At 56.3% G+C, this 27,541-nt stretch overlaps 4 protein-coding genes across 23 annotated transcripts; 3 read left to right on the top strand and 1 right to left on the bottom strand.

Moving 5' to 3' along the window:
* Positions 1-16: 16 nt before the first annotated feature.
* On the bottom strand, positions 17-4,354 carry LOC148389246 (non-selective voltage-gated ion channel VDAC2). Of its 4 annotated transcripts, none has more exons than XM_088392357.1 (9): positions 4,221-4,354; positions 2,374-2,444; positions 2,259-2,308; positions 1,579-1,731; positions 1,450-1,502; positions 1,155-1,376; positions 863-1,013; positions 744-801; positions 17-556 (listed from the first exon to the last, which is right to left on the bottom strand). In XM_088392357.1, the coding sequence occupies exons 1-9, from the start codon at positions 4,295-4,297 to the stop codon at positions 465-467; spliced, it is 927 nt and encodes a 308-aa protein (XP_088248483.1). In that variant the 5' UTR covers positions 4,298-4,354; the 3' UTR covers positions 17-464. The 4 variants fall into 4 exon arrangements, with proteins under 4 accessions (XP_088248483.1, XP_088248486.1, XP_088248484.1 ...); XM_088392360.1 differs by lacking the exon at positions 4,221-4,354 and adding an exon at positions 2,968-3,135; XM_088392358.1 differs by lacking the exon at positions 4,221-4,354 and adding an exon at positions 2,861-2,898.
* On the top strand, positions 3,525-7,587 carry slc25a1b (slc25a1 solute carrier family 25 member 1b). Its single transcript, XM_088392354.1, has 9 exons — positions 3,525-3,957; positions 5,329-5,436; positions 5,513-5,612; positions 5,714-5,852; positions 5,955-6,039; positions 6,118-6,222; positions 6,304-6,419; positions 6,486-6,559; positions 6,628-7,587. The coding sequence occupies exons 1-9, from the start codon at positions 3,843-3,845 to the stop codon at positions 6,740-6,742; spliced, it is 957 nt and encodes a 318-aa protein (XP_088248480.1). The 5' UTR covers positions 3,525-3,842; the 3' UTR covers positions 6,743-7,587.
* Positions 7,588-7,683: 96 nt separating this feature from the next.
* pi4kaa (phosphatidylinositol 4-kinase, catalytic, alpha a) lies at positions 7,684-21,873 on the top strand. Of its 11 annotated transcripts, none has more exons than XM_088392291.1 (53): positions 7,685-7,896; positions 8,510-8,626; positions 8,701-8,794; positions 8,898-8,986; positions 9,131-9,203; positions 9,265-9,542; positions 10,133-10,199; positions 10,259-10,407; positions 10,480-10,545; positions 10,624-10,720; positions 10,817-11,008; positions 11,078-11,178; positions 11,285-11,414; positions 11,480-11,621; positions 11,713-11,808; positions 11,867-12,050; positions 12,146-12,246; positions 12,311-12,479; positions 12,559-12,609; positions 12,681-12,789; positions 12,864-13,000; positions 13,105-13,238; positions 13,310-13,392; positions 13,456-13,526; positions 13,604-13,728; positions 13,839-13,920; positions 13,998-14,081; positions 14,160-14,369; positions 14,470-14,562; positions 14,673-14,829; positions 14,981-15,108; positions 15,202-15,360; positions 15,435-15,586; positions 15,667-15,774; positions 15,897-16,117; positions 16,895-17,065; positions 17,130-17,209; positions 17,289-17,488; positions 17,580-17,667; positions 17,761-17,928; positions 18,016-18,069; positions 18,143-18,263; positions 18,382-18,511; positions 18,624-18,694; positions 18,793-18,865; positions 19,065-19,245; positions 19,318-19,422; positions 19,499-19,624; positions 19,698-19,818; positions 19,906-20,065; positions 20,147-20,236; positions 20,305-20,388; positions 20,479-21,873. In XM_088392291.1, the coding sequence occupies exons 1-53, from the start codon at positions 7,798-7,800 to the stop codon at positions 20,579-20,581; spliced, it is 6,474 nt and encodes a 2,157-aa protein (XP_088248417.1). In that variant the 5' UTR covers positions 7,685-7,797; the 3' UTR covers positions 20,582-21,873. The 11 variants fall into 11 exon arrangements, with proteins under 11 accessions (XP_088248414.1, XP_088248417.1, XP_088248413.1 ...); XM_088392296.1 differs by having other exon boundaries at positions 7,686-7,896; positions 11,489-11,621; positions 15,897-16,024; positions 20,530-21,873; XM_088392294.1 differs by having other exon boundaries at positions 7,686-7,896; positions 11,489-11,621; positions 20,530-21,873.
* On the top strand, positions 21,839-26,836 carry marveld2a (MARVEL domain containing 2a). Of its 7 annotated transcripts, none has more exons than XM_088392332.1 (13): positions 21,839-21,986; positions 22,095-22,249; positions 22,874-22,946; positions 23,470-23,522; positions 23,642-23,726; positions 24,012-24,246; positions 24,314-25,032; positions 25,111-25,331; positions 25,539-25,574; positions 25,664-25,824; positions 25,886-26,057; positions 26,129-26,179; positions 26,278-26,836. In XM_088392332.1, the coding sequence occupies exons 6-13, from the start codon at positions 24,029-24,031 to the stop codon at positions 26,395-26,397; spliced, it is 1,698 nt and encodes a 565-aa protein (XP_088248458.1). In that variant the 5' UTR covers positions 21,839-21,986; positions 22,095-22,249; positions 22,874-22,946; positions 23,470-23,522; positions 23,642-23,726; positions 24,012-24,028; the 3' UTR covers positions 26,398-26,836. The 7 variants fall into 7 exon arrangements, with proteins under 7 accessions (XP_088248458.1, XP_088248457.1, XP_088248459.1 ...); XM_088392331.1 differs by having other exon boundaries at positions 23,642-23,812; XM_088392333.1 differs by lacking the exon at positions 23,642-23,726.
* The last annotated feature ends 705 nt before the right edge of the window (positions 26,837-27,541 follow it).

Genomic DNA, 27,541 nt, shown 5'->3' with positions numbered 1-27,541 from the left:
ATGAGCAAACGCAAAGGAGCATCTCTGTTTTGCTTTAATCATACAATTGCCCTAGTTGACGACATGGAAAAGTGAGGTCGACGTCACGCCGATGATAAGACCCAAAACAAAAACGAGGAAAACACTTTGAGGTGCCACGGTAGATGAAAACAATCGGGTCAGAAGGAAACTCTACTCGCTAGCAATGCTGACAAGCAGGAGATTCCGCTGCGTTGTTTTCACCTAGCGACAACCTGCCTACGCTGGTCGCGGCCACCCTCTGCAGGAAGAGACGTCACTCGCACACCGTCAGTCAAAGAGCAGCAGCAGCAGCAGCAGCATATGCTCATCATCATCATCATCATCATCTCCATGGTCAACATGCTTGCGTGTGATTGGTGGGATGCGGGGCGGGGCGGGCCAGGGCGTGTGGGGGAGGAGCTACATGATGGTGCTCTTTTTGTCTTCTTCTTCTTTGTCTTCTTCTACGCCTCCAGCTCAAAGCCCATGCCCACCTTGTGGCCGCCGGCGTTGAAGTTCTTCCCGTCGATGAGCGCCGACAGTGTGACCTTGACTCCTGGGAGGGGAGAGCGACGGGTTAGCCGCATGCTAGGCTAGCGCACCTCCCTCCCTGCCTGCCTGCTTCGACGACCAAGGGGGGAAAAAAAAAGTGACAAGTAGGCTAATGCTCTTTTTTGGGGGGAAATCACAAGGCTGTGCTGACTTTGAATATGCAGGCGTGTTTGTGTCAATGTGCTGCTGACCTGGTCGGAGGCTCTGAGTGTATCCAACCCCGATGAGACTTGCGTTGTTGACTTTGGCCTGCGCGACGCAATCAAAGTTAGAAGAAGAGGAACGCACAAGCGCGCGCGCGCCCACTTACAGACACCGAAGTGTCGGCGTCCACTTTGTACTTGGCGGCGATGCCGAAGCGAGTATTGTTGCTGCCGGCGGTCCAGGCCAAGGTGACGGCCGTCTCCAGCGCCTCGTTCACTTTCTGGTAGATGGAGCCGCCGAACTCTGTGCCGTCGTTACTGAGAAAGGAGTGAGGCAATTTGATGACGTCGCGCAAGGTGAAGCGGCGGGCGAGCGACCGGGCGACCGAGCGACCGGGCGACCGAGCGACCGGGCGACCGGGCGACCGAGCGACCGAGCGACGGGCCTTGCCGACTCACACGTTGGTGTGCAGCTGGAAGTCTCCGGCCTTGTAGCCCAGCGCAAAATTGTTCTGGGCCAGTTTGGACTTGGCCGTGTCGAAGGCCATCTGGTAGCCGGCCAGCCAGCCCTCGTAGCCCAGCACGGCGGCGGCGTGCACCACGGGGCCCTCAAAGTCCACGTCGCAGCCCAAGTTGACGTAGTCGCGCTTGTAGCCCGTCTTCAGCTTGCCGCTCTTCTTGCTGCAACAGACCCGGCCCGCTTTTCAACACCCAGCGCTCAGAACGCAACCCAACGAGGCCGACGCGCTCTCACCCCGTGTTTGGGACAAAAGACGTGTCCAACGCCACCTTCAGGCCTTGAGTCAGCTGCGAGCAAACACAAGCGTGGCCGGCCAAACCTGTATCAAGCGTGCGCTAGCACTAGCCTCTCCGCGCCACAAACCTGGTCCTCCAGCGTGACCTCGGTGGCCAGCGTGTTGTCGGTGTTCCACTTCTGGTTGACGCTCAGGCCCAACTCCTTCATCTTGTATTTGGTCTCCAGGCTGCCCGCCGCTTTGCCCGACTCAGTGTTGCTGGAGCCCGACGTGTTGAACTCCTGCAGCCACAAAAATCAAGCCATGGCACGTTTTCCGCAGCCAGCGCTCCATTTGCCGCCGCCGCCGCCGCAATATGCCCTTACGCAATGCTGATATGATACAAAAGGTCGTTGACAGGCATGTTAGGAAATGAAGAAACACACAAAGATGCAAAAGGCAGGCAGATATTTCCTCATGGCGTGGGCGGGGGGGAGTATGGCGGGGGGGGGAGCAGTAGAAATCATTTTCTCACAAATTGTCAATTATAATTAGGAAAAAGATGAACTCAAGCAAACAGAGGTGACCGCCATGATGATGACGACGACGACGACGACCAAAGTGTCACGGCAGTCTTACCATCTACGCCGCGTGTCCGTGGTGGTGGAGGAGGGGGCGGAGTCAAGGAGAGGATGGGGTGGGGGTCAAAGGGTATAAGGACAAAGAGCAGATAGACCCTCAGACACTCGCCGCCTTGCGTGTTGGTGGGCTTGTTGGGAAGCATCTGGAGGGAAAAGGAAAATGAAGAAGAACAAAGGGAGATGCTCACCACACCACTTTGAGATTTGGTCTTCAGGTCCAGCTTGACCAGTCCAAAGCCTGCAAGAAGGGACAAAGTCAAACAACGTGTCAAACGAGTCAGGGCCACGCCGCTCGCAACTCACCGTAGCCTTTGCTGAAGATGTCCTTGGCGGCTTTGCCCAAGTCTGCGTAGCAAGGTGGCACAGCCATGATGCTGCAAGGCAAGACGCAACTATCTTATCGTCCGACACATGGAGACAAACAAGAGAGGATGAATAATCCCGCTGCATTTGGGATTGCTGATTGAGCAATGCTGCTGCATTTGAATAAATGCTCGATGGAGCATCTTTACTGATGGACAAAGGACACAAAGGGACAAAGGGTGCGCGTGCGCGCGGGTGACAGCTAGGTCGGCCCACCCAGCAACGAGCCTCCCTTCCTCCCTCCATTTGCTGATGTCAAATCCCGCCTGCAAGATGCCAAGTGAAGCCGACGAGAGGCGAATAAAAAGAAGCGGGATTAAGCGATGCATGCCAGGCTGGCGACCCGTCCGTCCGTCCGTCCGTCCGTCCGTCCGTCATTATATAATGCCAGCAAGCGTTAGCTCCAGCTCCTTAGCTCCTAGCTAACCTTGGACAGAACGCGATCAAAGTGAGGCAAAATGGCCATCGTGCGCGAGCGGCGACAAGACGCCAAAGGGGCCGCGCGGATGGCGGCCGGCCTCCTGCTCAGCTCACCGATCCAAAGGAGGGGGGCCCGTCAGCGGAGGGAGCCGGCAAAGTCCTGCTGCTCCTGTGCTGCTCCTGTGCCGGTCGTGGTTTGCGTGAGGATGCTGAGCGGATTGACAGCTCGCTTCTTTCCAAGTCGCCACGACGGACGGGGGCGCTGTTAAGCAACGCAGTGCGCATGCGCTGTGGGGGGGGGGATGCCCATTTCAAAGAGCAACTGCGAGGCCAAGAGCGAAATCACCGCCATCTACGGAAACACGTCACCGGAACCATGGCCAAAGAGCTACTTAGAAGAGAAATATAATGTCAAAGCCGAAATGTTTGCGTAGCTCGTATTTTATATCCGTATATATATTATCAACTGTCACACGAGCGGGTTAATGGGTAGTTCAGTGATCACAAGATCCATCTTTATGTTCTCAAGCGTCCTTTGTAAATGTGAGGTGTACGGACATGGTTTCATCATTTTTGACGTGTTTTTGTGCCTCGTTCAAGTCCCCGTGCAGGCCCCCCTTACTTAAATGCGAGTGGCCACATTTTAAAAAGGAGGTGGGTGGGTCGGTGGGTGGGGTGTGTCGCGCGGTTCCGCCACGCCACGCCACGCCCCGCGCCGCGCCGCGCCTGACTCGACGTTTACCAGAAAGGAGGCAGGCACACAGGCAGGCATGCACAACAGAGGAAAAGTTGCCTGTCAAAAGTCTTCGACAAGGCCGAAAGGGAGAAGCGAGCGAGCGCAGTCCCAAGTCCAATGGTCAGGGCCGAACGTTGCACTTTGGACCGCGCCCGGTGCACAAAGCTGCAGTGGGACTGCATGAGCTTTCATCCCACGGCGCCGCACTGACTACCGACCGACCGACCGACCGACCGACCGACCGACCGCAGTCATGTCTGCACAGCCGCGCTTCGTGAACCCCTTCCACAGCAGGACGCACAGCCTGGCCGCCGCCGCCCCTGCAGGCAAGGCCAAGCTGACACACCCTGGCAAGGCCATCCTGGCAGGTAAGAATTTCGGCGGGCCGACGGGCGCTGCAAGGCAAGTTTGCTCTGTGCACAGGTTGTCAACCCAAAGTTCGAAAAGGCGTGCCCAAACTACCAAAACAGAAGGCGCTCGCTCGCTCGCTCGCCTTGCATTACAAGTCTGATCATACTTGACGTTATCCCGACTTGAACTTGTTTACTCGTCTATCGAATGAGTTGTGAATAAAAGTGCCCTCTTGAAATGACTTGAATTAGCATGCATATAAGCCCCTTAAAATACCTACTTCAGGATAGCACTGGATGTCAAACCAGACCGTGTCGTTCTAGTTGATGAAAATGTTTCTTTTTCATGCCTGGCCATGGAGCCAAATCATATGTCGTTCCAAATCGAGGAAAACATGTTGTCTATCCTCCATGCCACCAGGCGGCGATGAAATACAATGAGGTATGTCGCCATAGGCTTCGAAGGGTGGCAATATTCACTTTTCCCCTGATATTTCACCAAACATTAACGCCTGTTAATATCATAACCTTTTAATTGTACATTTTTATTTGACAAAAGGAGCCCAGTAGTTTGTTCAAATGTAGCTCATTCAGTTCAATCGTTACTATGACATGGCTTTGACACTTGCACAAACAGAAAGTCCAAAAGTTCTTCTTAACTTCTTGCTCATGTTGACTCCATGACCTTTGCACTGTGTGCCGAGAGAGCGCCCCTAACACGCACGCACGCACGCTCACACACACGCACGCACGCACGCACGCACGCACGCTGCGATGACAAAGCACAATAGCCTGAGCACAGTGGGCCTCATTTTGTGTAGCAGCGGGCGTCCTGAAAAGAATCCAAGTTGTGCCGTGGCCTAAAAACTGCTTCGTCTTTGACACGTTATGTCCAGACTTCAAGATGGACAATTAAAAATATTGAAGGCATTTCAGCATGTATTCAATATGCCAGAGAGCAAAAAAAAAAACATGACAAGTTATACGCGGGTGGCAAAGCTCAGCTCTGATGTGGACTGGCGTCAGGGGGCGTGTCCTCAGGCCGCTCAGCCAATCGGCTGCAGGCAGCAGCAGCGGCAAGTTATGCTGGAACTGGCTGAGGGAGTTTCAACGTCAGAAGCGCTTCGTGAGGCGTCAATCAGCGCAGCCACTTTTTGGGAGAGTTCACCCGTTTCAGGTCCTTCCACATTTTGTAATCCAAACATTCAAGTGTCCAAATGCTCCCAAAGTTAACAGAACATGACGCAACAGGGTTGTTGAATGTTTTCAGGGGGGAATGTTTGAATGGGATTCTTTTTTGCACCCAAAAATACAAAATGGAATATTGCAGATGATGAAAAAGCGGTTCGGTTTCTTTCCGGCCACAATTTCTCACGGATTCTTGTGCAGGTGGCATCGCGGGCGGCATCGAGATCTGCATCACCTTCCCCACCGAGTACGTCAAGACGCAACTGCAGCTGGACGAGAAGGCCAACCCGCCCAAGTACAAGGGCATCGGTCAGTGCAGCCGCCGGCTCGGCGCGCCGGCTCCCCCCCCCCCCCCGGCGGACGCCGCTGACGCGTGCCCTTTCAGGCGACTGCGTCAAGCAGACGGTCAGCGGCCACGGCGTCCGGGGTCTTTATCGCGGGCTCAGCTCGCTGCTCTACGGCTCCATCCCCAAAGCCGCCGTCAGGTGAGTCGGGTCGCCTTCGACTGACCGAAGCTCGTCCCACGCGAGCTTTTCTTGGGGGGGCCCGAGCGAGTGACGTGCCAAGCGGCCGTCCCCTTTGCCAGGTTCGGCGTCTTTGAGTTCCTGAGCAACAAGATGCGCGACGGCAGCGGCAAGCTGGACAGCAAACGCGGCTTCCTGTGCGGCCTGGGCGCCGGCGTGGCCGAGGCCGTCCTGGTCGTCTGCCCCATGGAGACCGTCAAGGTCAGGCGTCAGCACCAAGCATCCATCCGCGCGGGCGCTCTGCTCTGCTCTGCTCTGCTCTGCTCTGCTCTGCTCTGATCTGATTTGCCCTTTGCCTCGCAGGTCAAATTCATCCACGACCAGACCTCGGCCAACCCCAAGTACAAGGGATTCTTTCATGGCGTGCGCGAGATCATCAGAACGCAAGGTCACACAAAAATGCACATATCGGGGCGGGGGGGGAGCAAAGTCGTGAAGACGAGTTTTGTTTGTGGACGGCGCACAGGACTTCGGGGCACGTACCAAGGTCTGACGGCCACCGTGCTCAAGCAAGGCTCTAACCAGGCCATCCGCTTCTACGTCATGACCTCGCTCAGGAACTGGTACAAAGGTGAATTCTCCTTTCACCACGAGCACGCCGGAGCAGCAATGTCATAATGTTTTGATTTTGTTTTGTTCTTTTGCCGACAAGGTGACAACCCCGACAAATACATCAACCCCTTAATCACGGGAATGTTCGGAGCGTTCGCCGGCGCCGCCAGCGTGTTTGGAAACACGCCGCTGGATGTGATCAAAACCCGAATGCAGGTGGGTTTATGACTTGGGTGACCCCCCTCGGCAGGCAACGACGGTTGTTTCTGTGCACGTCCACAGGGTCTGGAAGCGCACAAGTACAAAAGCACCATGGACTGCGCCGTCAAGATCATGAAACACGAGGGGCCCCGGGCGTAAGTGGCACACTTGGACCGCTTAGCCGTGGTAGTGCCAGGTGACATTGTGCTCAACGCTTGCCCAGGTTCTACAAAGGGACCGTACCTCGCCTGGGTCGGGTGTGCTTGGACGTGGCCATTGTCTTCATCATCTACGAAGAGGTGGTGAAGGTGCTCAACATAGTTTGGAAGACAGACTGACACAGGCGGACACTTCTGGGTTCCTTCAGTTTTGAGGTTGAATTCTGAGCCGAGGCGCGCAAATGAAAAGTGATTTTTGATTTTATTGAAGGTATAATAATGGTGTGCAGCAGAAGCACTGTTGTCAGGAAAAGGCTTGTAACTCTGGAAGCGTTTGAACGGACGGGAACACAGCAACAGCAGGCAGCGGCGACGACGACTTTCTTTTAAAAGGAGGCAAGAAAGCAGGTGACGCATGTAAGGACCAAGAAATGATACTTGAAGATTTTAAAGTCCTCTTATGTATGCAATTAGCTCGACGATGCTCTGGAAACGATTCGGCTGTCAAAGTGCCTATTGGGTTTTTCTTTGTTTCACCATTCCAGTCAGTGTCATCTGATTATTTGAAAGAATGATTTATAAGAACAAAGTTCCACTAATCGTGCCTTCTATGCCATTCCACCAAATCTTGGTGCTTTTAAGAGTTTTTATGAGATGAACGAAATGATTTTTAAATGATGTCTAGTGTGCCACATCAGAGTTTGATTGTGCGTTGGGTGCACGTGCTACTTCAGGTGTTGACTTGATAACCTCAGCGCAGGCCGGCCTGACCTGGCCTGGCCTGGCCTGGCCTGGCCTGGCCTGGCCTGGCTTGGCCTGGCTTGGCCTGGCCTGGCACGTACCTACCTATCTCCAGTATACAGTATATGCCTTAATCATGACTAATATATTCCATTACGCAGGGCTTCTTCAAGTTTTTGGGAAGATTCTCTTCCCGGTTGTTCATTCCTGTGCCTTAAGTCTTTCTTACTGGTTATGCTGTAAAGGCTAACAAAACAAAATAAACATTGGCTCTTAATGAAAAAGTTTCCTGCGTGTGTGTGTGTGTGTGTGTGTGTGTGTGCGCGCGCGCGCGTGCGTGCGTTGTTGCCTCTTTTTCCTGCCTTGGCGGTTTTGGACCTGCGCTCTCGCCGTACATGTCGTCGCGTCATTTTGTTTGAGGCAAAAAAAAAAAAGCGCAAGATGCTTCAGCTGCTCTTGGTGTTGCCGCTGCTTTAAAGTCGCAAAGTGTAAACATGTCTGTCCACGTCGAGGGCAGCCGGGGCTTCTACTTCAACACCGTCCTGTCGCTGGCTCGCTCGCTGGCGGCTCATCGGCTGGCGCCGCTCGATAAGGTTAGCACTTCGCTTAGCATCCGGGCTAAGTAAGCGTTCATCTTGCATAGCGGACGGGGCGAGTTGGCGGTGTGTGTGTGTGTGTGTGTGTGTGACGTCATCGTGTCTCTTTTTGGCTTACTGTCAGCAATGTGACATTATTTTAGTCAAGACGAGGTCATGGTGAAATTTATTGGCGATCAGCCAGGTCGTAAGTGGTCGAATGTGGCCTGAGTGTTAAGCTGAAGTCGGCCAATGGATGATAATCCTACATGACATACTTGGCGGTATGTGAAGGATGAATTGATTGACATTTTCAGCGTTCCATTCTGTAAGTATCATTTTCTATCATTGTAGTGAAGGGAAAAATATATGCAGCAATTTCTGGCCAAGGTCAAACTGGAAAGTCAACAAGAGTCAAGATGTGACTTGTTTTGAAATGTTATCCCGTCAGACTTCTAGCATTAAAAAGATGGCTAAGCACAGACCTGGGCAACCTAGAAGAATCTAAAAGCCCCCAAACAGACGAATGCTGCATCAAGACAGTGCAGAAGCAAGAGGAGAAGATCTCGACGTGATGACGCAATGTACGTCCCGTGGTGCAAAACGTTGTCCCGTGCTGTCGCACCGGCAGGTGCAAAAGCTGCAATGTATGTGTCCCGTGGACGTGCGAGGCGTCTTCCAGCTGGACGAGAGGCGTCGGGACGCCGTGCTGGCCCTGGGCGTCTTCCTGGTGGAGTCCAACCTGCAGGTGAGCACGGCGCTCTCGGGACCGACCGGCCGGCTCATTGCGGCCAGGCTCTCAAAGCGGCGCTGTCGTCTCAGCACAAAGACGCCATCCTGCCCTACCTCCTGGGACTGCTCAAAGGACTTCCCCGAGTTCATTGGATCGAGGAGGGCTCGCAACGGAAAGGACCAGGTCAAATCGGCGCACCGCTTGTCTTCCGACCTTCTTCTGCGCAATGGGGGACCTGCGGCGCACGTAACCAACCACGCGTGCACTTCCTTCTCCACTCCTGTAGGAACGCTTCCCGTGGCCGAGAACTTCAGCTTTTGTTTCGTGACGCTGCTGTCGGACGTCGCCCAGCGAGATGAAACCTGGCGTGGACAGGTAGGTGTGTGTGTGTGTGTGTGTGTGTGTGTGTGTGTGCGTGCGCGCGCGTGCGCGTGTGTGTGTGTGTGTGTGTGTGTGTGTGAGTGTATCTATGTGTGAGTGTTTTGTCATAGTGGTGTGATGATGTCACTGTGGCGTCAGATTGTGGAGAGCATCATGGACGTCATGCAAGTCCTGCAGGAGCTATGCAAGAACCCGCAGTCTCACGATAAAGGTGACCTTCCCTGTCGTCAGCCGCCGGCCTCCGTTTTGCTGACTTTGCGTTTTGCTTTTAGGTCCCGCCTACGTGGAGTACACGTGTCGCTACACGGTGCCCACCTTGCTGGGCGTGGCACGAGCCTTCGGCCGCTACAGCAACACCAGCGAGCCGCTGCTGTCCAAGCTGTTCCCGCGGGTGGCTGCGGCCGCCCCGTCGGCGGCCGACGACGGCGACGCGGCGCGACGGCGCTCCTTCAATGACTTCCGCTCCATCCTGCCCAGTTCCTTCCTCACCGTGTGTCCGCCGGAGACCCTGAGGTGCAAGGGCTCCTCTGTATCCATCGTGTCTCAACAGGTAAAAAAAAAAAAATGAAATGACAAATGTATGACTGAAGTACAAGAAGACAGGAACATTTGATTTGTTAAAAATGTGTTAGTGTGAGAACGTGATATCGACGAATGGATAATGCAGCTAGTTAGCGAGCTAGCGAGTTAGCGGCTGGCTGGCTGGCTGGCTGGCTGGCTGGCTGGCTGGCTGGCTGGCTGGCTGGCTGGATGGATGGATGGATGGATGGATGGATGGATGGATGGATGGCTGGCTGGCTGGCTGGCTGGCTGGCTGGCTGGCTGGCTGGCTGGCTGGATGGATGGCTGGCTGGCTGGCTGGCTGGCTGGCTGGCTGGCTGGCTGGCTGGCTGGCTGGCTGGCTGGCTGGATGGATGGATGGATGGCTGGCTGGCTGGCTGGCTGGCTGGATGGATGGATGGATGGATGGATGGATGGCTGGCTGGCTGGCTGGCTGGCTGGCTGGCTGGCTGGCTGGCTGGATGGATGGATGCATAATAAGATTGGCCAAAAGCAAGAAATTTTGACTCGAGTTGTTTTGGACAAGCTAGCCGGCTAGCTTCCAAAGGGCCCGACGTTCTCACGCTCATTTATTTTCAGGCCAGTCCAGAGAGGACAATGCTGAGCCCGAGCTCCCCGGCAGACCCCTCGGCGCCGTACTTTGAAGGTGAGCGCGGCTCCTCCACCGACGCAGCCGATCGACCCGAACGCCCGACCTCTTTGCAGGCTCGTACCTGCCCGACGGGAGCTCCGTGGACCCGGACTACTACTTCTCCACCATCAGTTCCAGCTTCTCCGTCTCGCCTCTCTTCACCGGCAGCAGCCGCGGAGAGTTTCACGTGCCCCTGGACACGCTCCGGCAGCTCCTGCAGATGGTGCGCACGGCACGGCACGCACGCACGCCTGAACACGCCATCTTGACACATCTTGGTTTTCGCCTTCACCAGGTTGAAGACATCGTCTCAGAGTCCTTTTTAAAGTCGCTGGACGAAACCTTGGCCGAGTTTTTGGCGGTAAGACGGCGGCTTGACTCGTTGGTCCCAAAACACGGGGACTATTATTTCACTCGCCAGGCTCTGCTCTGGTTGCAGTCCAGTCCCGGTCTTCACGTGTACTACAAAAGCTTCAGTGACCCGCTCTACGTGGCCATCTTCAAGATGCTCCGAGACACACTGTACAACCTGAAAGGTCAGTCCCGCCCCCTTTTTGGATTCGTCCTGTCGGCCTCCCCCGCTTGACCCTCCCTCCCTGCCTCCCTCCCTCCCACCTTCCCTGCGTGAAAAGACCTCCGGACGGACTTTGTGAAGGAGGTGCACGACTTTGTGCTGGAGCAGTTCAGCAGCAGCCAGTCGGAGCTGCAGAGGATCCTGCACGACGTGGAGTACCTGCAGAGCGAGCTGAGCCCGCTCAAGCTGCGCTGCCAGGCCAACGCCGCCTGCGTGGACCTCATGGTGTGGGCCGTCACCGAGGAGCAAGGTGGGAGCCTCCGTCGCCAGCCCCGCCCGCCCGGCAGCGCCGCCTCATCTTCTTTCACTGCCGCCGCAGGAGCCGAGAACCTTTGCAGCAAGCTGTCGGAGAAGCTGCAGTCCAAGACTTCCAGCAAAGTCATCATCGCCCACATGCCCCTCCTCATCTGCTGCCTGCAGGCGAGTCACCAGTGGCGCTCCCTCCCTCCCTCCCTAGCCTCCCTCCCTCACTCGCTCGCTCGCTCGGCAGCGCCGCTCTGATCTTAGCGCGTTTGTGCGGGCGCAGGGCTTGGGCCGCCTGTGCGAGCGTTTCCCGGTGGTGGCCCATTCGGTCACCGCGTCGCTGAGGGACTTCCTGGTGGTGCCCTCGCCCGTCCTGGTCAAGCTCTACAAATACCACAGCCAGTGCTCAGCGGGTAAGCCCCGCCTCCTCCCGCCTCCCGCCACTGGCTCGGCTCATGCTTCTCCTCCTGTGTGCGAGTTGCTCAAGGAGGCGGCGAGATCAAAATCCACGTGACCAACGAGCACTCCCAGTCCACCGTCGGCGCCAACTCGGCGAGCAAGAAGAGTCAGCCCTCCATGTACGAGCAGCTGAGAGACATCTCCATCGACAACATCTGCAGGTGAGCGCGGCGCGCTGACGTGGAGAAAAAAAACAACCCCAGAGCGGGCACAGGTGCAACCGTGCGTGACCTGGTGTGACCTCGCCCTCAGGTGTCTGAAGGCGGGGCTGACCATGGATAACGTCATCGTGGAAGCCTTCCTGGCCAGCCTGTCCAACCGTCTGTACATCTCGCAGGAGAACGACAAGTAATGGCTGTCGTCTGTCCCTTCCGAGGGTCCCCACTCACGTCTGCGTGTGGCACAGGGACGCCCACCTGATCCCGGACCACACCATCCGGGCTCTGGGCCACATCGCCGTGGCCCTGCGGGACACGCCCCGGGTGATGGAGCCCATCTTGCAGATCCTGCAGCAGAAGTTTTGCCAGCCGCCGTCGCAGCTGGACGTGCTGATCGTGGACCAGCTGGGCTGCATGGTCATCACGGGCAACGCAAGTGTCCCGCCCGCCCGCCCGCCCGGCGCCCGCCCTCGCCGCCACGTCTTTGCTGACATGCTGACGCGGGCGCTCGCGCTGTGCCCCTGCAGCAATACATCTACCAGGAGGTGTGGAATTTGTTCCAGCAAATCAGCGTGAAGGCCAGCTCCATGGTCTACTCCACCAAGGACTACAAGGACCACGGCTACAGGTCGCCCTCGTCGAGCCCGTCAGGCTTTGCTTTTGTTTCAGTTAACCGCTTGCGGCGTCGGCAGGCACTGCTCTCTGGCCGTCATCAACGCTCTGGGCAACATCGCGGCCAACCTGCAGGCCGAGCAGATGGTGGACGAGCTGCTGGTCAACCTGCTGGAGCTCTTTGTGCAGCTGGGCCTGGAGGGCAAGCGGGCCAGCGAGCGGGCGGCCGACAAAGGCCCGGCCCTCAAGGTCTGCCCCGGCCGGCCCTCTTTGCTTTTTACCGGGCCTCTGCTTGGCGTTTTGAGCGCTGTTTTTTCTCGCGCCGCAGGCATCGAGCAGCGCCGGCAACCTGGGCGTCCTCATCCCCGTCATCGCAGTGGTAAGCGGCGCCCGGAACGTCGTGTCGGAACGTCTTCCTCCGCCTCTTGAAACGCTGGCCTGTGCCAACAGCTGACCAAAAGGCTGGCGCCCATCAAGGAGGCCAAACCGCGCCTGCAGAAGCTCTTCAGGGATTTCTGGCTCTACTCGGTGGTGATGGGCTTTGCCGTGGAAGGCTCAGGTGCGCCTCGGTCTGCCCGTATTTGTCTCGGGGGGACGCCGTCTGACTCGCCGCCACCGCGGCCCCCCCCGCAGGTCTGTGGCCCGAGGAGTGGTACGAGGGCGTGTGCGAGATCGCCACCAAATCGCCGCTGCTGACCTTCCCGAGCGGCGAGCCGCTGCGCTCGGAGCTGCAGTACAACTCGGCGCTCAAGAACGACACGGTCACCCCGGTAGCGCCGCGGCGACGCTCCAAAGGCGCAAGCGAGCGGCGGCGGCGGCGGCGGCAGCGCCGCCGCCTTGCGGCCGCCTGACCCGCCGTCTCCGTCCGTCCCAGGCGGAGCTCAACGAGCTGCGCGGCACCATCATCAACCTGCTGGACCCGCCGCCAGAGGGCGCCGCACTGGTCAACAAGCTGGATTTTGCCATGTCCACCTACCTGCTGTCCGTCTACAGGCTGGAGTACATGAGGTTTGGCTAGGCTGGGCGCACTTTGCGGCAGACCCGAAAAAGTGGCCCAAATAACAATCGCTTGCCATCAGGATGCTGAATTCGCCCGACTCGGAACGTTTCCAGGTCATGTTCCGCTACTTTGAGGACCGGGCCATCCAGAAGGACAAATCGGGTAAGAGCCGTTCAGCAAGCCCCCCACGTTAGCTTGCGTAACATGAACGTCGGCGTCCTGCAGGCATGATGCAGTGCGTGGTGGCCGTCAGCGACAAAGTCTTTGAGGTCTTCCTGCAAATGATGATCGAGAAGGTAAGGCCTGGAGCGGGCGACGGCCGGCGGTGGGCCCATCTCGCCGGGCGCGGCTTTCATCTGGTGTTCTCCTTCAGGCCAAAACCAAAGTGCACGAGGAGGAGCTGGAGCGCCACGCCCAGTTCCTGCTGGTCAACTTCAACCACATCCACAAGAGGATCCGCAGAGTGGCCGACAAATATTTGTCCGGTTTGGCCGAGACGTGAGTACCGCACGGGCGCCCGGCTCGGCTCGGCCCGGCCCGGCCCGGCCCGCCCCGGCTCGACCCGACCCGGTCCGCTCACACGTGTCCTGGTGCGGCTGCTTTCTCAGCTTCCCTCACCTGCTGTGGAGCGGCCGTGTGCTGAAGACCATGCTGGACATCCTGCAGACCCTGTCGCTCTCGCTCAGCGCCGTAAGTTGGCCCCGGCCAAGTCACGTGTTACTTTTTCCCACTTGTGAAAATGGAACGAATGATGTTGTCCAACGCAGGACATCCACAAGGACCAGCCGTACTACGACATTCCCGACACGCCCTACAGGATCACGGTTCCCGACACTCACGAGGCCAGAGAGGTCAGCTCCTCCCACTTTGCAAACCAAATCAACTCAAGACAGGCTGCACATTTTCACCACATTTGGCGATGCTTGCAGAGCATCGTGAAGGACTTTGCCGCCCGCTGCGGGGAGATCCTGAAGGAGGCCATGAAGTGGGCGCCGTCCGTCACCAAATCCCACCTGCAGGAGTACCTGAACAAGCACCAGAACTGGGTGTCGGGTCTGTCGCAGCATACGGGCCTGGCCATGGCCACCGAGAGCATCCTGCACTTTGCCGGCTTCAACCGGCAGAGCACGGCGCTGGGGGTAGCTCGATAGCTAGCTAGCTTTGCCGCTGTGCCGCTTTACCGCTTTGCCGCTTTGCCTTGTTTCGGGACTTGACGGCGTTCCTCTCGTCCCCCCGCAGTCCACTCAGCTGACGGAGAGGCCGGCGTGCGTGAAAAAGGACTACTCCAACTTCATGGCCTCCCTCAATCTGAGGAACCGGTACGCCGGAGAGGTGGGCGCGCCGTCCCTCCCGTTCTCGTTCAAAGGCCAGGCCCACGGCGCGCCGTCCCTCCCGTTCTCGTTCAAAGGCCAGGCCTACAGCTCCTCCTTTCCCATCCGCAGGTGTCGGGCATGATCCACTTTGCGCAGGCGCTGCGGGGCCAGCCGGACCTGGGCCGGCTGCTGGTCAAGCAGATGGCAGAGGCTCTGGACTCGGCCCGGCCCGAAGGCTTCACGGAGGTCATGTTCAAGCTGGCCGCCTTGCTCATCAGCAGCAAAGGTCGGTCGGTCGGTCGGTCGGTCGGTCGGTCGGTCGGTCGGTCGGACGGTCGGACGGTCGGTCGGACGGTCGGTCGGACGGTCGGTCGGACGGTCGGCTTGGCTTCGCCGTCCGTCTTCGTGTTGTGACGTCCGCCGATGTTTGTGCGTAGAGTGCGACCCTCAGCTGCTGCACCACCTCTGCTGGTCTCCTCTCAAGATGTTCAGCGAGCACGGCATGGAGACGGCCGTCGCCTGCTGGGAGTGGCTGCTGGCCGGGCGTGCTGGCGTGGAAGTACCGGTAACCCAAAAGAAACCCACATTTTTTTTTATTTTTTGCATCACTTTGCACTGCGTTTGTGCTCATTTCTTTTTTTTGGGGTGGGGGGGGCAGTTCATGCGCGAGATGGCAGGAGCGTGGCAGATGACGGTGGAGCTGAAGATGGGCTTATTCTCCGACGCGCAGCAGGAGGCCGACCCTCTGGCGGCGTCCGAGGAGAGCCAACCCGTACCCTGCCCGCCGGACGTCACGCCCCACCACATCTGGATTGAGGTCCGTCTGCCGGCGTCAACTCGCCCCTCCCCTACTCACCTTTTCCCCACTTCGGCCTGGCGCTTTGCGTCCAGTTTTTGGTGCAGAGGTTCGAGATAGCCAAGTACTGCAGCGCCGACCAGGTGGAGATCTTCTGCAGTTTGCTCCAGCGCTCGCTTTCGCTCAACGTAGGCGGGGCCAAAAGCAACCTCAACCGACACGTCGCGGCCATCGGACCTCGATTCAGGTGCTTTGGCACTCACGGGGTCAGCCATTTGCTGATTTTTTTTTTCTTTTTCTAATTCCTCCTGTCTTTGTTTTCTGCAGGCTGCTAACGCTGGGCCTGGCCGTGCTCCACTCTGACGTCATCACCAACCCCACTGTCAAGAACGTCCTCAGAGAGAAGATCTACTCCACAGCCTTTGATTACTTCAGGTACGCGCGCGAGCAACTGCGGCAGTGAGCCAACTTGCATGTTTTATTTTCTTTTATTTTGAGCTGGGAGCCAAAATGGATGTCCGAGTCGGAGTTAAGCTGAGCTTGTGCTCCGTCTGCAGCGTGTCTCCAAAGTTTCCTACCCAGGGTGACAAGCGCCTGCGCGAGGACATCAGCGTGGCCATCCGTTTCTACGCCGGCATCCTGTCGGACAAGAAGTACCTGGCGGCGTGCCACCTGGTGCCCCCCGGTGAGCTTGGCACCACCCCGGCCCCGAGCACGCTCTCTGCCGGGATATTCGGATCACTTATCGTGTCCAGCACTTCTCCGATATCCATCTTAAGTAAGCCTCGGCCTCGACGGCGAGAGCATGTTTGGCGTGACGGGCGGGCGGGCGGGCGCGCGCGTGCGTGCGTGCGTGGCACATTTGATGCTTTGCTCAACCCTCAGCGCGCTGCTCCGAGATGCTCTCCATTCCAACTTCCTCTCTTGATTTTCTAAAAGCCTTTGAGTAGCCGTGAGGACGAGAAGCACAAATGTGTCACCTGTGTGGAGATGCACGACTCCTCATCATCCAGTCAGTCAGTCCGTCCGTCCGTCCGTCCGCCCCACCCATACCCATCCATCCATCCATCCATCGCTCCATCCATCCATCCATCCATCCATCCATCCATCCATCCATCCATCCATCCATCCATCCATCCATCCATCCATCCATCCATCCATCCATCATCCATCCATTCATCCATCCATCCATCCGCCCGCCCCATCCAGCACGACTTGAATCCTCCCCTCGTCAATTCCGAGAGACGAGGCAAGTGGCCACGACTGGCCCAGAGCTGCTCGAAAAACGCAAGCAAGCAGCCCGCTGGGGCAGCCAGCCCGTGAAAAAGGGGAAGGGCTCCAGAGCGGAGCCTGCCTTGTGGGACACCAGGCAAACTGTTGAAGGAATCCCCGGGCAGATTGCTCATGTTGCTCAGGCGAGCCCGGGATCCCCGCGATTCAGGGCGGGCATGTCGACATCTCCATCATAACTCGTGTGGATGCCGTCGTGCCGTTTGTGTGGTGGCGATTCCGGCGCCGTGGCGCGCTAAACGCGCCTTTGTGTGCTCCCGGCCAGACAACCAGGACCCGTCGCTCAACAGTTTGTCGGTGATGAACGCCGCCGACATGCGAGGCGGCGGCGGCGGCGGCAGCATCGACTCCAGCGCTCGCTCGCAGCAGAGCGGCCAGGGATGGATCAATACGTACCCGCTTTCCAGCGGCATGTCCAGCGCGTCCAAGAAGTCCGGTGGGTTTTCCAAAGTCAAAGTCGAAAGCCTCATTTGGTGATGGCGTGACGCCGTACCTCGCAGGAGCGTCCAAGAAGAGCAACCGAGGAACGCAGCTGCACAAGTACTACATGAAGCGCCGGACGCTCTTGCTGGCTTTGCTGGTGAGCGTCCGTGCATTTCTCCGGCCGTTCCCATCCCGTTCCCATTCCAACCCGCCGTCTTCCCTCTTTTGGCGGCCAGGCGAGCGAGATCGAGCGTCTGAGCACGTGGTACAACCCGCTGTGCGCTCAGGAGCTGGCCATCGCCACCGAGCAGTCGGTGGAGACCAGCATCGCCAACTGGAGGTCCAAATACATCAGCCTGACCGAGAAGCAGTGGAAAGACAACGTCAACCTGGCCTGGAATATCGCGCCCTACCTCGCCATGCAGCTGCCCAGCAGGTCGGCGCGCTCGCGCCGTTCCGAATCGCATCCGCCAATAGAAAAAACAAAAACAAAAAAAGGCAGCCAACACCTGCGCCTTCCTTGGAAGGTTCAAGAATGACGCCATCACGGCCGAGGTGACCCGCCTGGTGCGTCTGGACCCCGGCGCCGTAAGCGACGTCCCGGAAGCCGTTAAGGTCAGGCCCCCTTTTTTTTCTTTTTCTTCTTCTTCTTCAAAATGGCTGGCGGCTTCGCTCAAGCGCTCCTGTTTTTGGCGCGGTGGCCGGCAGTTCCTGGTCACGTGGCACACCATCGACGCCGACTCGCCGGAGCTGAGCCACATCCTGTGCTGGGCGCCCGCCGACCCGCCCACGGGCCTGTCCTACTTCAGCAGCATGTACCCGCCGCACCCGCTCACCGCGCAGTACGGCGTCAAGGTGCTGCGCTCCTTCCCTCCGGTGAGTCCCCCCCGGCCCGGCCCGGCCCGGCCCGGCCCGACATGCTTCTTTCTCTTTGTTCCTTTTTTTTCTTCTCCCCCTCTTCAGGACGCCATCTTGTTCTACATCCCGCAGATTGTTCAAGCGCTGCGCTACGATAAGGTATATTTGTTCACGTCAGGAGTCGCAGCCGGCTCCAAAAATATCAGGACGCTTGTGCAATTGTTGACCTCAGATGGGCTACGTGCGGGAGTACATCCTGTGGGCCGCGCAGAAGTCCCAGCTGCTGGCTCACCAGTTCATCTGGAACATGAAGACCAACATCTTCATGGACGAGGAGGCGCACCAGAAGGACCGTGAGTTTTCAAATCCTTTTGGTTGTTGTTGTTGTTGTTGTTGTTGTTGTTGTTTTTAATTCAAATCAACGACCTGGCCGGCGTCTCGGCCGGCTTCCTGACGCCATTGGCCGCTCAGCCGACATCGGTGAGCTGCTGGAGCAAATGGTGGAGGAGATCACGGGATCGCTGTCGGGTCCGGCCAAAGATTTCTACCAGCGGGAGTTTGACTTCTTTAATAAGATCACCAACGTGTCGGCAATCATCAAGTAAGTCGGCGCCCCGAGCTTCGCCAACAAAAGCATGGCTGGAGGCGCATGGCCGTTTTTGGGCTCAAAGGCTTTCAAAAATCAATGTTGAGGTGACCACATGATCTTTCAGGCCAATCCCCAAAGGGGAGGAGCGGAAACGGGGTTGTCTGAAGGCTCTGGCGGATATCAAAGTTCAAGCAGGTAACAACCTCAATGGCGGTAACCCTGACACCTTTCTCCGTCGTCGTCGTCGTCACAGTGAACAGTGAAATGCAAAATGTGTGCGTGCTGTGCGCTAGGCTGCTACCTGCCCAGTAACCCCGAGGCCATCGTTCTGGACATCGACTACAAGTCCGGAACACCCATGCAGAGGTCGGAAGCCTTGAGTGCTAATTATGCTAAGCGCTTTGGAACTGTTGCCGTGAGCTTCATTTGGACAAAAGTAGTTCTCGCTCGACGACGTTGGAGGGAGTTTGGGAGCTTCATTTAGAAACCATGTCCAAAGAAGTTGACTGTGACAAAAGTAGTGCTTTGCCGCCGCCGCCGTCTGTCTGTCTGTCCTCCTCCGCAGCGCGGCCAAGGCTCCCTACCTGGCCAAGTTCAAAGTGAAGCGTTGCGGCGTGAGCGAGCTGGAGCGCGAGGGCCTGCGCTGCCCGTCCGACTCGCTGGACGAGGACGGGGACAACCCGGATGCGGCGCGGCGAGTCTGCTGGCAGGCGGCCATCTTCAAAGTGGGCGACGACTGCCGGCAGGTGAGCCTCGCTTTTGCGCTGCTTTTGGAACGGCGCAAAGCCGTGGATTTCTTTTTTCTCGGATATGCGCAGGATATGCTGGCGCTGCAGATCATTGGACTCTTCAAGAACATCTTCCAGTTGGTGGGCCTGGACCTTTTTGTTTTCCCCTACCGGGTGGTGGCCACTGCTCCCGGGGTGAGTCTCCCTCCGAGTCAGCGTTTGATTCCCTGCGAGCAGGCTGCGGGCAACGTGGCGCTTTGGGCCTCCTCAGTGCGGCGTGATCGAGTGCATCCCGGACTGCAAGTCCCGCGACCAGCTGGGCCGGCAGACGGACTTTGGCATGTACGACTACTTCCGCAACCAATACGGCGACGAATCCACGCTGGCCTTCCAGAAGGTGGCGCCTTTCCTTCCCTTGCTTTATCGTCCCGGTCCCGTGTCTCCGTTTACCGGTCTCCCGGTTCCCGCAGGCTCGCTACAACTTCATCCGTAGCATGGCGGCGTACAGCCTGCTGCTCTTCCTGCTGCAGATTAAAGACAGACACAACGGCAACATCATGCTGGACAGCAAGGGACACCTCATCCACATCGGTAAATGACCGCAAAAAACAAATACAAAGTGCTCACAGTCGCTATGCTAACACAGCGATCCGTCTATCCATCGTCTTGTCTGGGCAGACTTTGGCTTCATGTTTGAGAGCTCCCCGGGCGGCAACCTGGGCTGGGAGCCCGACATCAAGCTGACGGACGAAATGGTGATGATCATGGGTGGCAAGATGGAGGCCACGCCCTTCAAGTGGTTCATGGAGATGTGCGTGCGAGGCTACCTGGCCGTTCGGTAGGAAAACGCCCGTCCGGTCGCCGGTCCGATCCGATCCGGTCCGGTCCAGAGTCTCCAATGTGGCCGTCTGCCCCGCAGTCCCTACATGGACGCGGTGGTGTCTCTGGTCACACTCATGCTGGACACGGGGCTGCCCTGCTTCCGAGGACAGACCATCAAGCTCCTCAAGTGAGTGGCTAAATTGTCAACGCTGAGCGGCGGACGGAAACCAATGGTGTGCTTTTGCTCCCGCTCAGAGGCAGGTTTAATCCTCAGATGAGCGAGAAAGAGGCGGCGGCATTTATCATCAAGGTCATCCAAAGCTGCTTCCTCAGTAGCAGGTACGTGCAGGGCTAATGCTAACACCTAGCGGAGCCTTACGCTAAACTGCTGAATATGACCTTTTCACTTTTTGACTGTCCCTTTTTAAGGAGACTAGAAGCCATTTTGGGTTATTGGTTTTTTCCCCCCCACCCCTCCAGGAGCAAAACCTACGATATGCTGCAATATTACCAGAACCAAATTCCGTACTGAGCTGCCGAGCGGCGGCGGCGGCGGCGGCGGCGGCGGCGGCAGCAGCGAGTCCAAACCCGAAAGCAACAGTGCTATCACCCTTCAAGCATCATCACCACCTCTCACCTCCGTGCACTTTATTTCTCGCACTATTTCAAGATTACCATCAAATGTTACTTTATGTGTGTTACTTGTCAGGCCACGAGGACGAGTCATCGCTGCAAAGTCATTCCGCAGCGGCACTCTAGTGTGTTCTGGGAACTTTGTGTGTGTGCGTGCGTGCGTGCGTGCGTGCGCGCGCGTGCGTGTGTGTTTGCCAACTCGTTTTGAGCTCTAGAAAATCTCAAGTTTTATTTAGCCCTTATGCAATGGTTTTAATTCTTTTGAATTATTATGACTTCTTGTGAATATGTCCCAAACTATCCCAAAGCACTTAAATGTCATTTAAGTCATTTTACAGCATTATCCTTAAAAACAATTGAGTCAGAGTGAGAGGACAAAAATTTGCTGATAAAATACCTGAGGAAAAATTCAGCAACCGCAACAAATGGCCAATATGGGGATTGATTTTGGTCGGCGTCCCAGTAGTAAGCGTAGTGTGCAAAAAGCCACACGTTGTTGGAAACAAGTACGATGGTCCCTCAAAATGCTTGCGCCAAACACACACACACACACACACTTGCACGCGTGCTGAACCTGTTTGGAAACATTCCTTGCGTGTGCGTGTGTGTCATGTGATGACTTTTCCCCAAAACAAAGCCATGTCCTACTTGACGCAAGCGAGCAACCCTCGATATGCAAAAACGATCTATCTATCTATCTATCTATCTATCTATCTATCTATCTATCTATCTATCTATCTATCTATCTATCTATCCATCCGTCGATCCGTCCATCCGTCTATCTATCTATCCATCTATCCATCCATCCATCCATCCGTCTATCCATCCGTCCATCCATCCATCCATCCATCCATCCATCCATCCATCCATCCATCCATCCATCCATCCATCTATGTATCTATCCATGTGCTGTGGTTTTTTGGAGTGTGAAACTTCCCTCGTATCCTGACTCGTTCGTCTTCAAGGTGCAACTTGGATGCTGGCCATTTGACCTCTCAAGGTCCAAATGGTGTCATCGCGCAGGTCAACTCAAGCCCTCCTCGATCTTCTTGGCTCTGTGACACATCCTTCGTGAAAACGCGCGCGTTTGTGTGCGAGAAATGTTTTTGTTTTCAGTATTTGTCGGCTCATTCCACTTTTTCCAGAAAACATCTGTTGATTTGAAAAGATAAAAGCCTCACTTGAAACCTCTTCCTTTTCTTTTCATACACCGAGATTAAAACGTCACGAGCCTGTTTTGAGAAAGAAGAGATCAGATCAATGTTCAGATGTCGTAAGAAAACACGACTCAAGTACCTGTTCAGGTACATTTGCACTTCGCCACGTGGATTTCAATTCCAATATACTTTATTGGCCGACCATCACTGGAGTGTATTTTTAGAAGTGTACAGTACTTCCTATGAATGGAACAGGTCCAGTCCGCCGCGCTTCAGTGACGTCACCGGGATGGGCAGGTGGCCACGTGATGTCGGGGTGGGAGCGCTGAACGGAGTTGCGTTGCTACGCCGTCGATTTTGGATCATGAAAAAGAGCAGCGGGACAAGAAAGAAGACAAGAGACAAGCTAGGTAGGTAGGTAGGTAGGTAGGACAACTTTTGTAACCAGTAGCGATGAGCTTCGCTTCGCTATCGGCCAAAGAGCAAAGGTTGACGCGACAAAAGTGAGCCTCGTTAGACAGGAAGTGCGCTGAGGCAACAGTCGAGGACGGGACGGGACGGGACGGGACGGGACGGGAGCGGACCAACTTGACATAATAGATTCTTGATATAAAAGAAAGCAGTGAAGTGATTAAAAAAGGAAAAACAAAATGAACTTGGTACAATCATTTTCATTTGACTTGGCTTTCGCTTCCACAATGTTTTCCCCTTGTTCTCGTGTGTTGGTCGACTTTCTTTGCTTTTCCTGTGGCGTGTTTAAACACCAGCTTCGCCAACTCGCACACAATTCGCCCTTTCGCTGTGTTTGGAGCCTGACGCTGCTTCCTTTAGCAGCATCACTTTTTGGGTTTGAAAATGATGCGTTCGCTAACTCTCAGAATGTCGTCCAAATGACTCATTTCATCCTGTGAACGAACGAACGAACGAACGAACTTGTGTTTTTGCCTTCACCGTTGTGTGAATTGTAGTCATTGTTATTTTGCTTCATACAAATATATGGAAATGTAACGTTTGTTCTCATTTGTCGTCCAAAGCTTTCCAAATGATGCGTTTGTGAAACCTTGAGAATCCCATGCGAATTGCTGACTCCCACTTCACATAAAATTGGTAATATTGTCTACCTTGCTATCTTTATGTTCAATGACCCTTGTCTCAATCTTGATTTCTGAGTTCCATTATTATGTATGTATAAAAGGGTTTTAATAAGCAGTCATCCATGCATCCATCCATCCATGCATCCATCCATCCATCCATCCATCCATCCATCCATCCATCCATCCATCCATCCATCCATCCATTCATCCCTCCCTCCCTCCCTCCCTCCCTCCCTCCCTCGTACGAGTTGATTTTGACAGTTTACGGCGCTTTATTTAGGTGTGTGTTTTTATTGACCATCGATGCATGTTTATGAATATGTCAGCGACACCATTGAAGCATTTCCACTTGTCGCTTTGGTACTCGTCCCAAAGCCGTCCAATCGCGGCCGAACGTCATCTTGGCCTTTTCGTTTTGAAACATTCAACATTGTCACTGATGTCATCAAGTATTTGGCTTTGCTATTTTTTTTCTGCCAATGTGGACTCAGTCTTTTTCTTCACTTCTGATTGCTGTGGTTTTGTTTACGTCCTAGGTGCTCATCGGCGTCGCGCAAACCAGCCCGGCTTGCGGCGGCGGGTGGTCAATGTAAGTGGTGACGAGTGACTGCGTGTCAGCGAGGTATTGAACAGCATTTGCTCTTTTTTCCCCGCCGCTCCTGCTCTCCTCCTCCTCCTCCTCCTCCTCCTCCTCCTCCTCCTCATCAGCCGATTGACTGACCGTACGCAGTGCATCTCCGCGTCGCCACCCGCTGGCCGGGAGACGCACTGTGACTAGCATGAAGGATACTGGGTAACTTCTGGTTTCGCCCTCTCGTCTTCTGTCACCTTGTCTTCCGCCGTGACATTTGCTTCGTGGTGCCACCCGAGACATCAAATGTACAGCCGATGCAGTACAAAAAGTCCACACGCAAAACATTTGATGTCTATGAGTTAACCACATTTGGCTTCACTGATGACTTGATAATGTTACAAACTCTGTCTTTTCACAACTTGCATTTGTGTGGGTGGGTGTGTGTGTCCATTGTTGTGGACTGATGTGTGCGTGCGCGTGTGTGTGCGGGCGCGTTCGTGTCAGGGCCCCCCATCATCCTGATGTTCCATGGTGACGAGTACCTAGGCCGCACTGAGCATGTCCGCCAGGCGCCTCACTACGACCAGGTCCCGCCGGGCACGTTGCCCCGGGACCAGCCCTACGAGCCTGAGCCTCTGAGCGCCCAGTCGGCGCCTTACTTTGCCCTCAGCGCCGACCCGCTCCCGCCGCCGCCCCTGCCCGACCATCCTCCCGTCGGACTCGACTACCCGAGCGACGGGTAAGCTCGCGACACTCGGGGCGATTTTGTGCGTGTAATTGTTTGAACCTGCCATTTGCGACGCAAGCGAGGGGACCGAGCGGGACCTGGACCCGGCCCTGGACATCAAACCGGTGCACCGCTTCATCCCGGACTCGTGGAAGAACTTCTTCCGGGCCAGCGATCGCAGCAGCAAAAAGGGGGCGTGGCCCGAGGCGCCGTCATGTAACCACAACAACAACGGCACCAGCGAGGGCGTGCGCTGCTCGCCTCCCCCCACGACCTCCGTCCCCGGGTCCTACCGGGACCCTTACGGGGGCTCGGCCGGCAGCTACAATTCGGCCAAGGAGCTCCTGGACCTGGGCGAGTCGGCTTCGGGCCGCACCTACCGCACGGCGCTGACCTACAGCGAGCGCGTGGAGGAGTACAACCAGCGCTACGCCTACATGAAGTCCTGGGCGGGCCTGCTGAGGATTCTGGGCTGCGTGGAGCTGCTGCTGGGCGCCGCCGTCTTCGCCTGCGTCTGCGCCTACATCCACAAGGACAACGAGTGGTTCAACATGTTCGGCTACTCGTCGCCGGGCGGCGCCTACGGCGGCGGCCTCTACGGCGGCAGCGCCACCACCTACACGGGGCCCAAGACGCCCTTTGTGCTGGTGGTGGCGGGCCTGGCGTGGCTGGTGACGGTCATCGTGCTGGTGCTGGGCATGACCATGTACTACCGCACCATCCTGCTGGACTCCACCTGGTGGCCGCTGACCGAGTTTGTCATCAACCTGGTGCTGGCCGTGCTCTACATGGCGGCGGGTAGGGGGCGGAGCCGAGTCCAACGCAAAATGAGCCAGCCCTCCCGATGCTAACGTGCCCTTCCTTTTGTCTGCGCAGGCATCGTGTACGTGCGCGACACCACCCGCGGGGGCCTCTGCTCTTACCCCGTGTTCAACAACGGCATGAGCGGCGCCTTCTGCAGGACGGAGGCGGGCCAGACGGCCGCCATCATCTTCCTCTTCCTCACCATGGTCATCTACCTGATCAGCGCCGGCGTCAGCCTCAAGCTGTGGCGCCACGAAGCGGCGCGCCGATACCGCCAGAGCAACGCGCACGAGGTCCCTGCCTGCCACCTTTCTGAATCCAAACTCAATCGCAATTTCCAACGCTCACCGGATTGCGCCTGACTCCTTGTTTTGTTTTGATTTGTTTTGTTTTGTTTTGTCTTGTTTTGTTTTGTCTTGTCGTCTTGTCTTGTCGTCTTGTCTTGTCTTGTCTTGTCTTGTCTTGTCTTGTCTTGTCTTGCCTTCTCCCTGTTCATTCAGATGCAGCAGTCCGAGTTTGGAGCGGTTCGGTCGCTGGTGAGCGTCCGGCCCGCCCGCCCGCCCGCCCAGCAGCCGAGCGCATTTCGGCGGCCCGCTCGGTTCTCACGCCTGTCTTTTCTCACTAGCTGGTTCCCGCTAGCGCTGCAGCGGGCGCCAACCTCCCCCTGCGGGAGTCCTCCCTGGCATCCGTCGGGGACGTCCCCATCGCCGTGGCCCCCAAGATCCTGCAGGGGGCGATACCGTCCGGCCACATCCCCAAGCCGGTCATCGTGCCGGACTACATCGCGTGAGTGCTTTGGAAGTGGCAATTCCATCCGCTGCCAGAGTGTAACAATTTTGGCGCACAGGAAGTACCCGAGCATCCGCTCGGACGAAGAGCGCGACCAGTACCGAGCCGTGTTCAACGACCAGTACGCCGAGTACAAGGAGCTTCACGCCGACGTGCAGGCCGCCTGCAAGAAGTTTGACGAGATGGACGCCATGATGCGCAGCCTCCCGCAGCAGGCCGGCAGCCAGATGGTGACCACGCCTGACCTCTTTCCGCTCCCTCTTTGCCACGCCCCAACCGCTCCTTTCCTCGTCTTTTGCAGGAAGCCGAGCGCATCGGCAGAATCCTTCAGGAGTTCCAGAGGAAGAAAAACGTGAGTGCGTCGCTCGCTCGCTCGCTCGCTCGCTCGCTCGTTGCCTCCCTCGAGGCGCATCTTGCTGGCATTACATTGGTTGCTTGGCAACCCGGCAGGACCCCACCTTCCTGGAGAAAAAGGAGCGCTGCGATTACCTGAAGAACAAGCTGTCGCACATCAAGCAGAAGATTCAGGAGTACGACAAAGTGGCCGAATGGAACGACGGCTACGGCTGAAGGACGTGACGCGGATGGAGCTGCTGAATCCCAAACGTCTTCGGGCTGTCTTGCTCTTGTCTTCCGTGTTGTTTCATTTGCGCTTTTGACATTTTGTTCGAGCATTTCACACGTTTGGCGCCAAACAACGACCGCAAAGCTGATTGGAATCAGACGGCTCCACTTCTTAACGCGCTGCAAAAAGTCTCGACGCATGCTAAACGATGGGCGCGCTCATTCAAACGAGCTGAAAATGAGGCCGATGAATACGCTGGGATCAAGCCACTTCACGTTGATGAAAACTTCTCTCCTATTTAACGTCAAAGGCCAGTTTCCATCACGAGCACCTAATGGCGACGATTTGATTCTTTTCTGGCCTGATGTGAGGCTCATGTTTTTTTATACACGTATCTGTCATGTACAGAGAGAGTCTTAACACTGAATAAACCTCATGGACGGACGAGTCTGTCTCGGTGATTTCTTTTTGGTCGTATGCCAAAACTTGCTGATTTGACATTCACTGACTTACACGCCGTGACTCACTCAAGAATGTGGCTCCTCAACTCCAGCAAGAAATGGCGATTTCTTTCGATCATATGTTTTCTTTTCCACCTCCTTACGAAAGCAGCCTGAGCAACATGCATGCCAGCTCAGTGGCTTAGTAGGAGAGTGTCCGCCCTGAGACTGGAAGGTTGTGGGTTCAAACCCTGACCGGCCGGGTCATACCAAAGACTATAAAAATGGGACCCGTTACCTCCCTGCTCGGCACTCGGCATTAAGGGTTGGAATTGGGGGGTTCGATCACCAAATGATTCCCGAGCGCGGGCGGCACCGCTGCTGCTCACTGCTCCCCTCTCTCTCCCCCAGGGGATGGATCAAAATCACATGGGGATGGATGGGTTCAATGCAGAGGACAAATTTCACCACACCCAGATGTGTGTGTGAGACGATGATCATTGGGACTTGAACTTTGACTTTAAGAGTCCTTCCGCATCTGGAGGCCGTTTGAGTTGCATATCTTCTCGGCTTCCACGGCTTCAACCTGACTTCATTCTTTGATACGTCTTAAAAGAAGTCCAACTGAAACAGACTCGAGTGATTTTCCTTTTCACTCATTTTCCACATTTTGAACTTGAAAAAGGCTTTTCAGACAGCAGCTGACTTC

The sequence above is a fragment of the Syngnathus floridae genome, chromosome 12 (assembly GCF_059516105.1).
Source record: "Syngnathus floridae isolate MCC-2025c chromosome 12, RoL_Sflo_1.0, whole genome shotgun sequence".
Classification (NCBI taxonomy): domain Eukaryota; kingdom Metazoa; phylum Chordata; class Actinopteri; order Syngnathiformes; family Syngnathidae; genus Syngnathus; species Syngnathus floridae.
This window is presented reverse-complemented; position numbering and strand designations above follow the sequence as displayed.

Coding starts and splice junctions, on each gene's coding strand:
- slc25a1b (XM_088392354.1), top strand. CDS start 3,843: ATGTCTGCACAGCCGCGCTTCGTGAACCCCTTCCACAGCAGGACGCAC. Junction 3,958..5,328: donor TGGCAAGGCCATCCTGGCAG/GTAAGAATTTCG, acceptor ATTCTTGTGCAG/GTGGCATCGCGGGCGGCATC. Junction 5,437..5,512: donor GCCCAAGTACAAGGGCATCG/GTCAGTGCAGCC, acceptor GTGCCCTTTCAG/GCGACTGCGTCAAGCAGACG.
- LOC148389246 (XM_088392357.1), bottom strand. CDS start 4,297: ATGGCCAGGCATGAAAAAGAAACATTTTCATCAACTAGAACGACACGG. Junction 1,732..2,258: donor CCAAATCTCAAAGTGGTGTG/GTGAGCATCTCC, acceptor TTGTGGCTGCAG/GAGTTCAACACGTCGGGCTC. Junction 557..743: donor CACTCAGAGCCTCCGACCAG/GTCAGCAGCACA, acceptor CTCCCCTCCCAG/GAGTCAAGGTCACACTGTCG.
- pi4kaa (XM_088392285.1), top strand. CDS start 7,798: ATGTCTGTCCACGTCGAGGGCAGCCGGGGCTTCTACTTCAACACCGTC. Junction 18,264..18,381: donor GGAGGCGCACCAGAAGGACC/GTGAGTTTTCAA, acceptor TTGGCCGCTCAG/CCGACATCGGTGAGCTGCTG. Junction 19,819..19,905: donor GGGACACCTCATCCACATCG/GTAAATGACCGC, acceptor TTGTCTGGGCAG/ACTTTGGCTTCATGTTTGAG.
- marveld2a (XM_088392334.1), top strand. CDS start 24,029: ATGTTCCATGGTGACGAGTACCTAGGCCGCACTGAGCATGTCCGCCAG. Junction 24,247..24,313: donor CTCGACTACCCGAGCGACGG/GTAAGCTCGCGA, acceptor TTGCGACGCAAG/CGAGGGGACCGAGCGGGACC. Junction 25,825..25,885: donor ATCGTGCCGGACTACATCGC/GTGAGTGCTTTG, acceptor TTTGGCGCACAG/GAAGTACCCGAGCATCCGCT.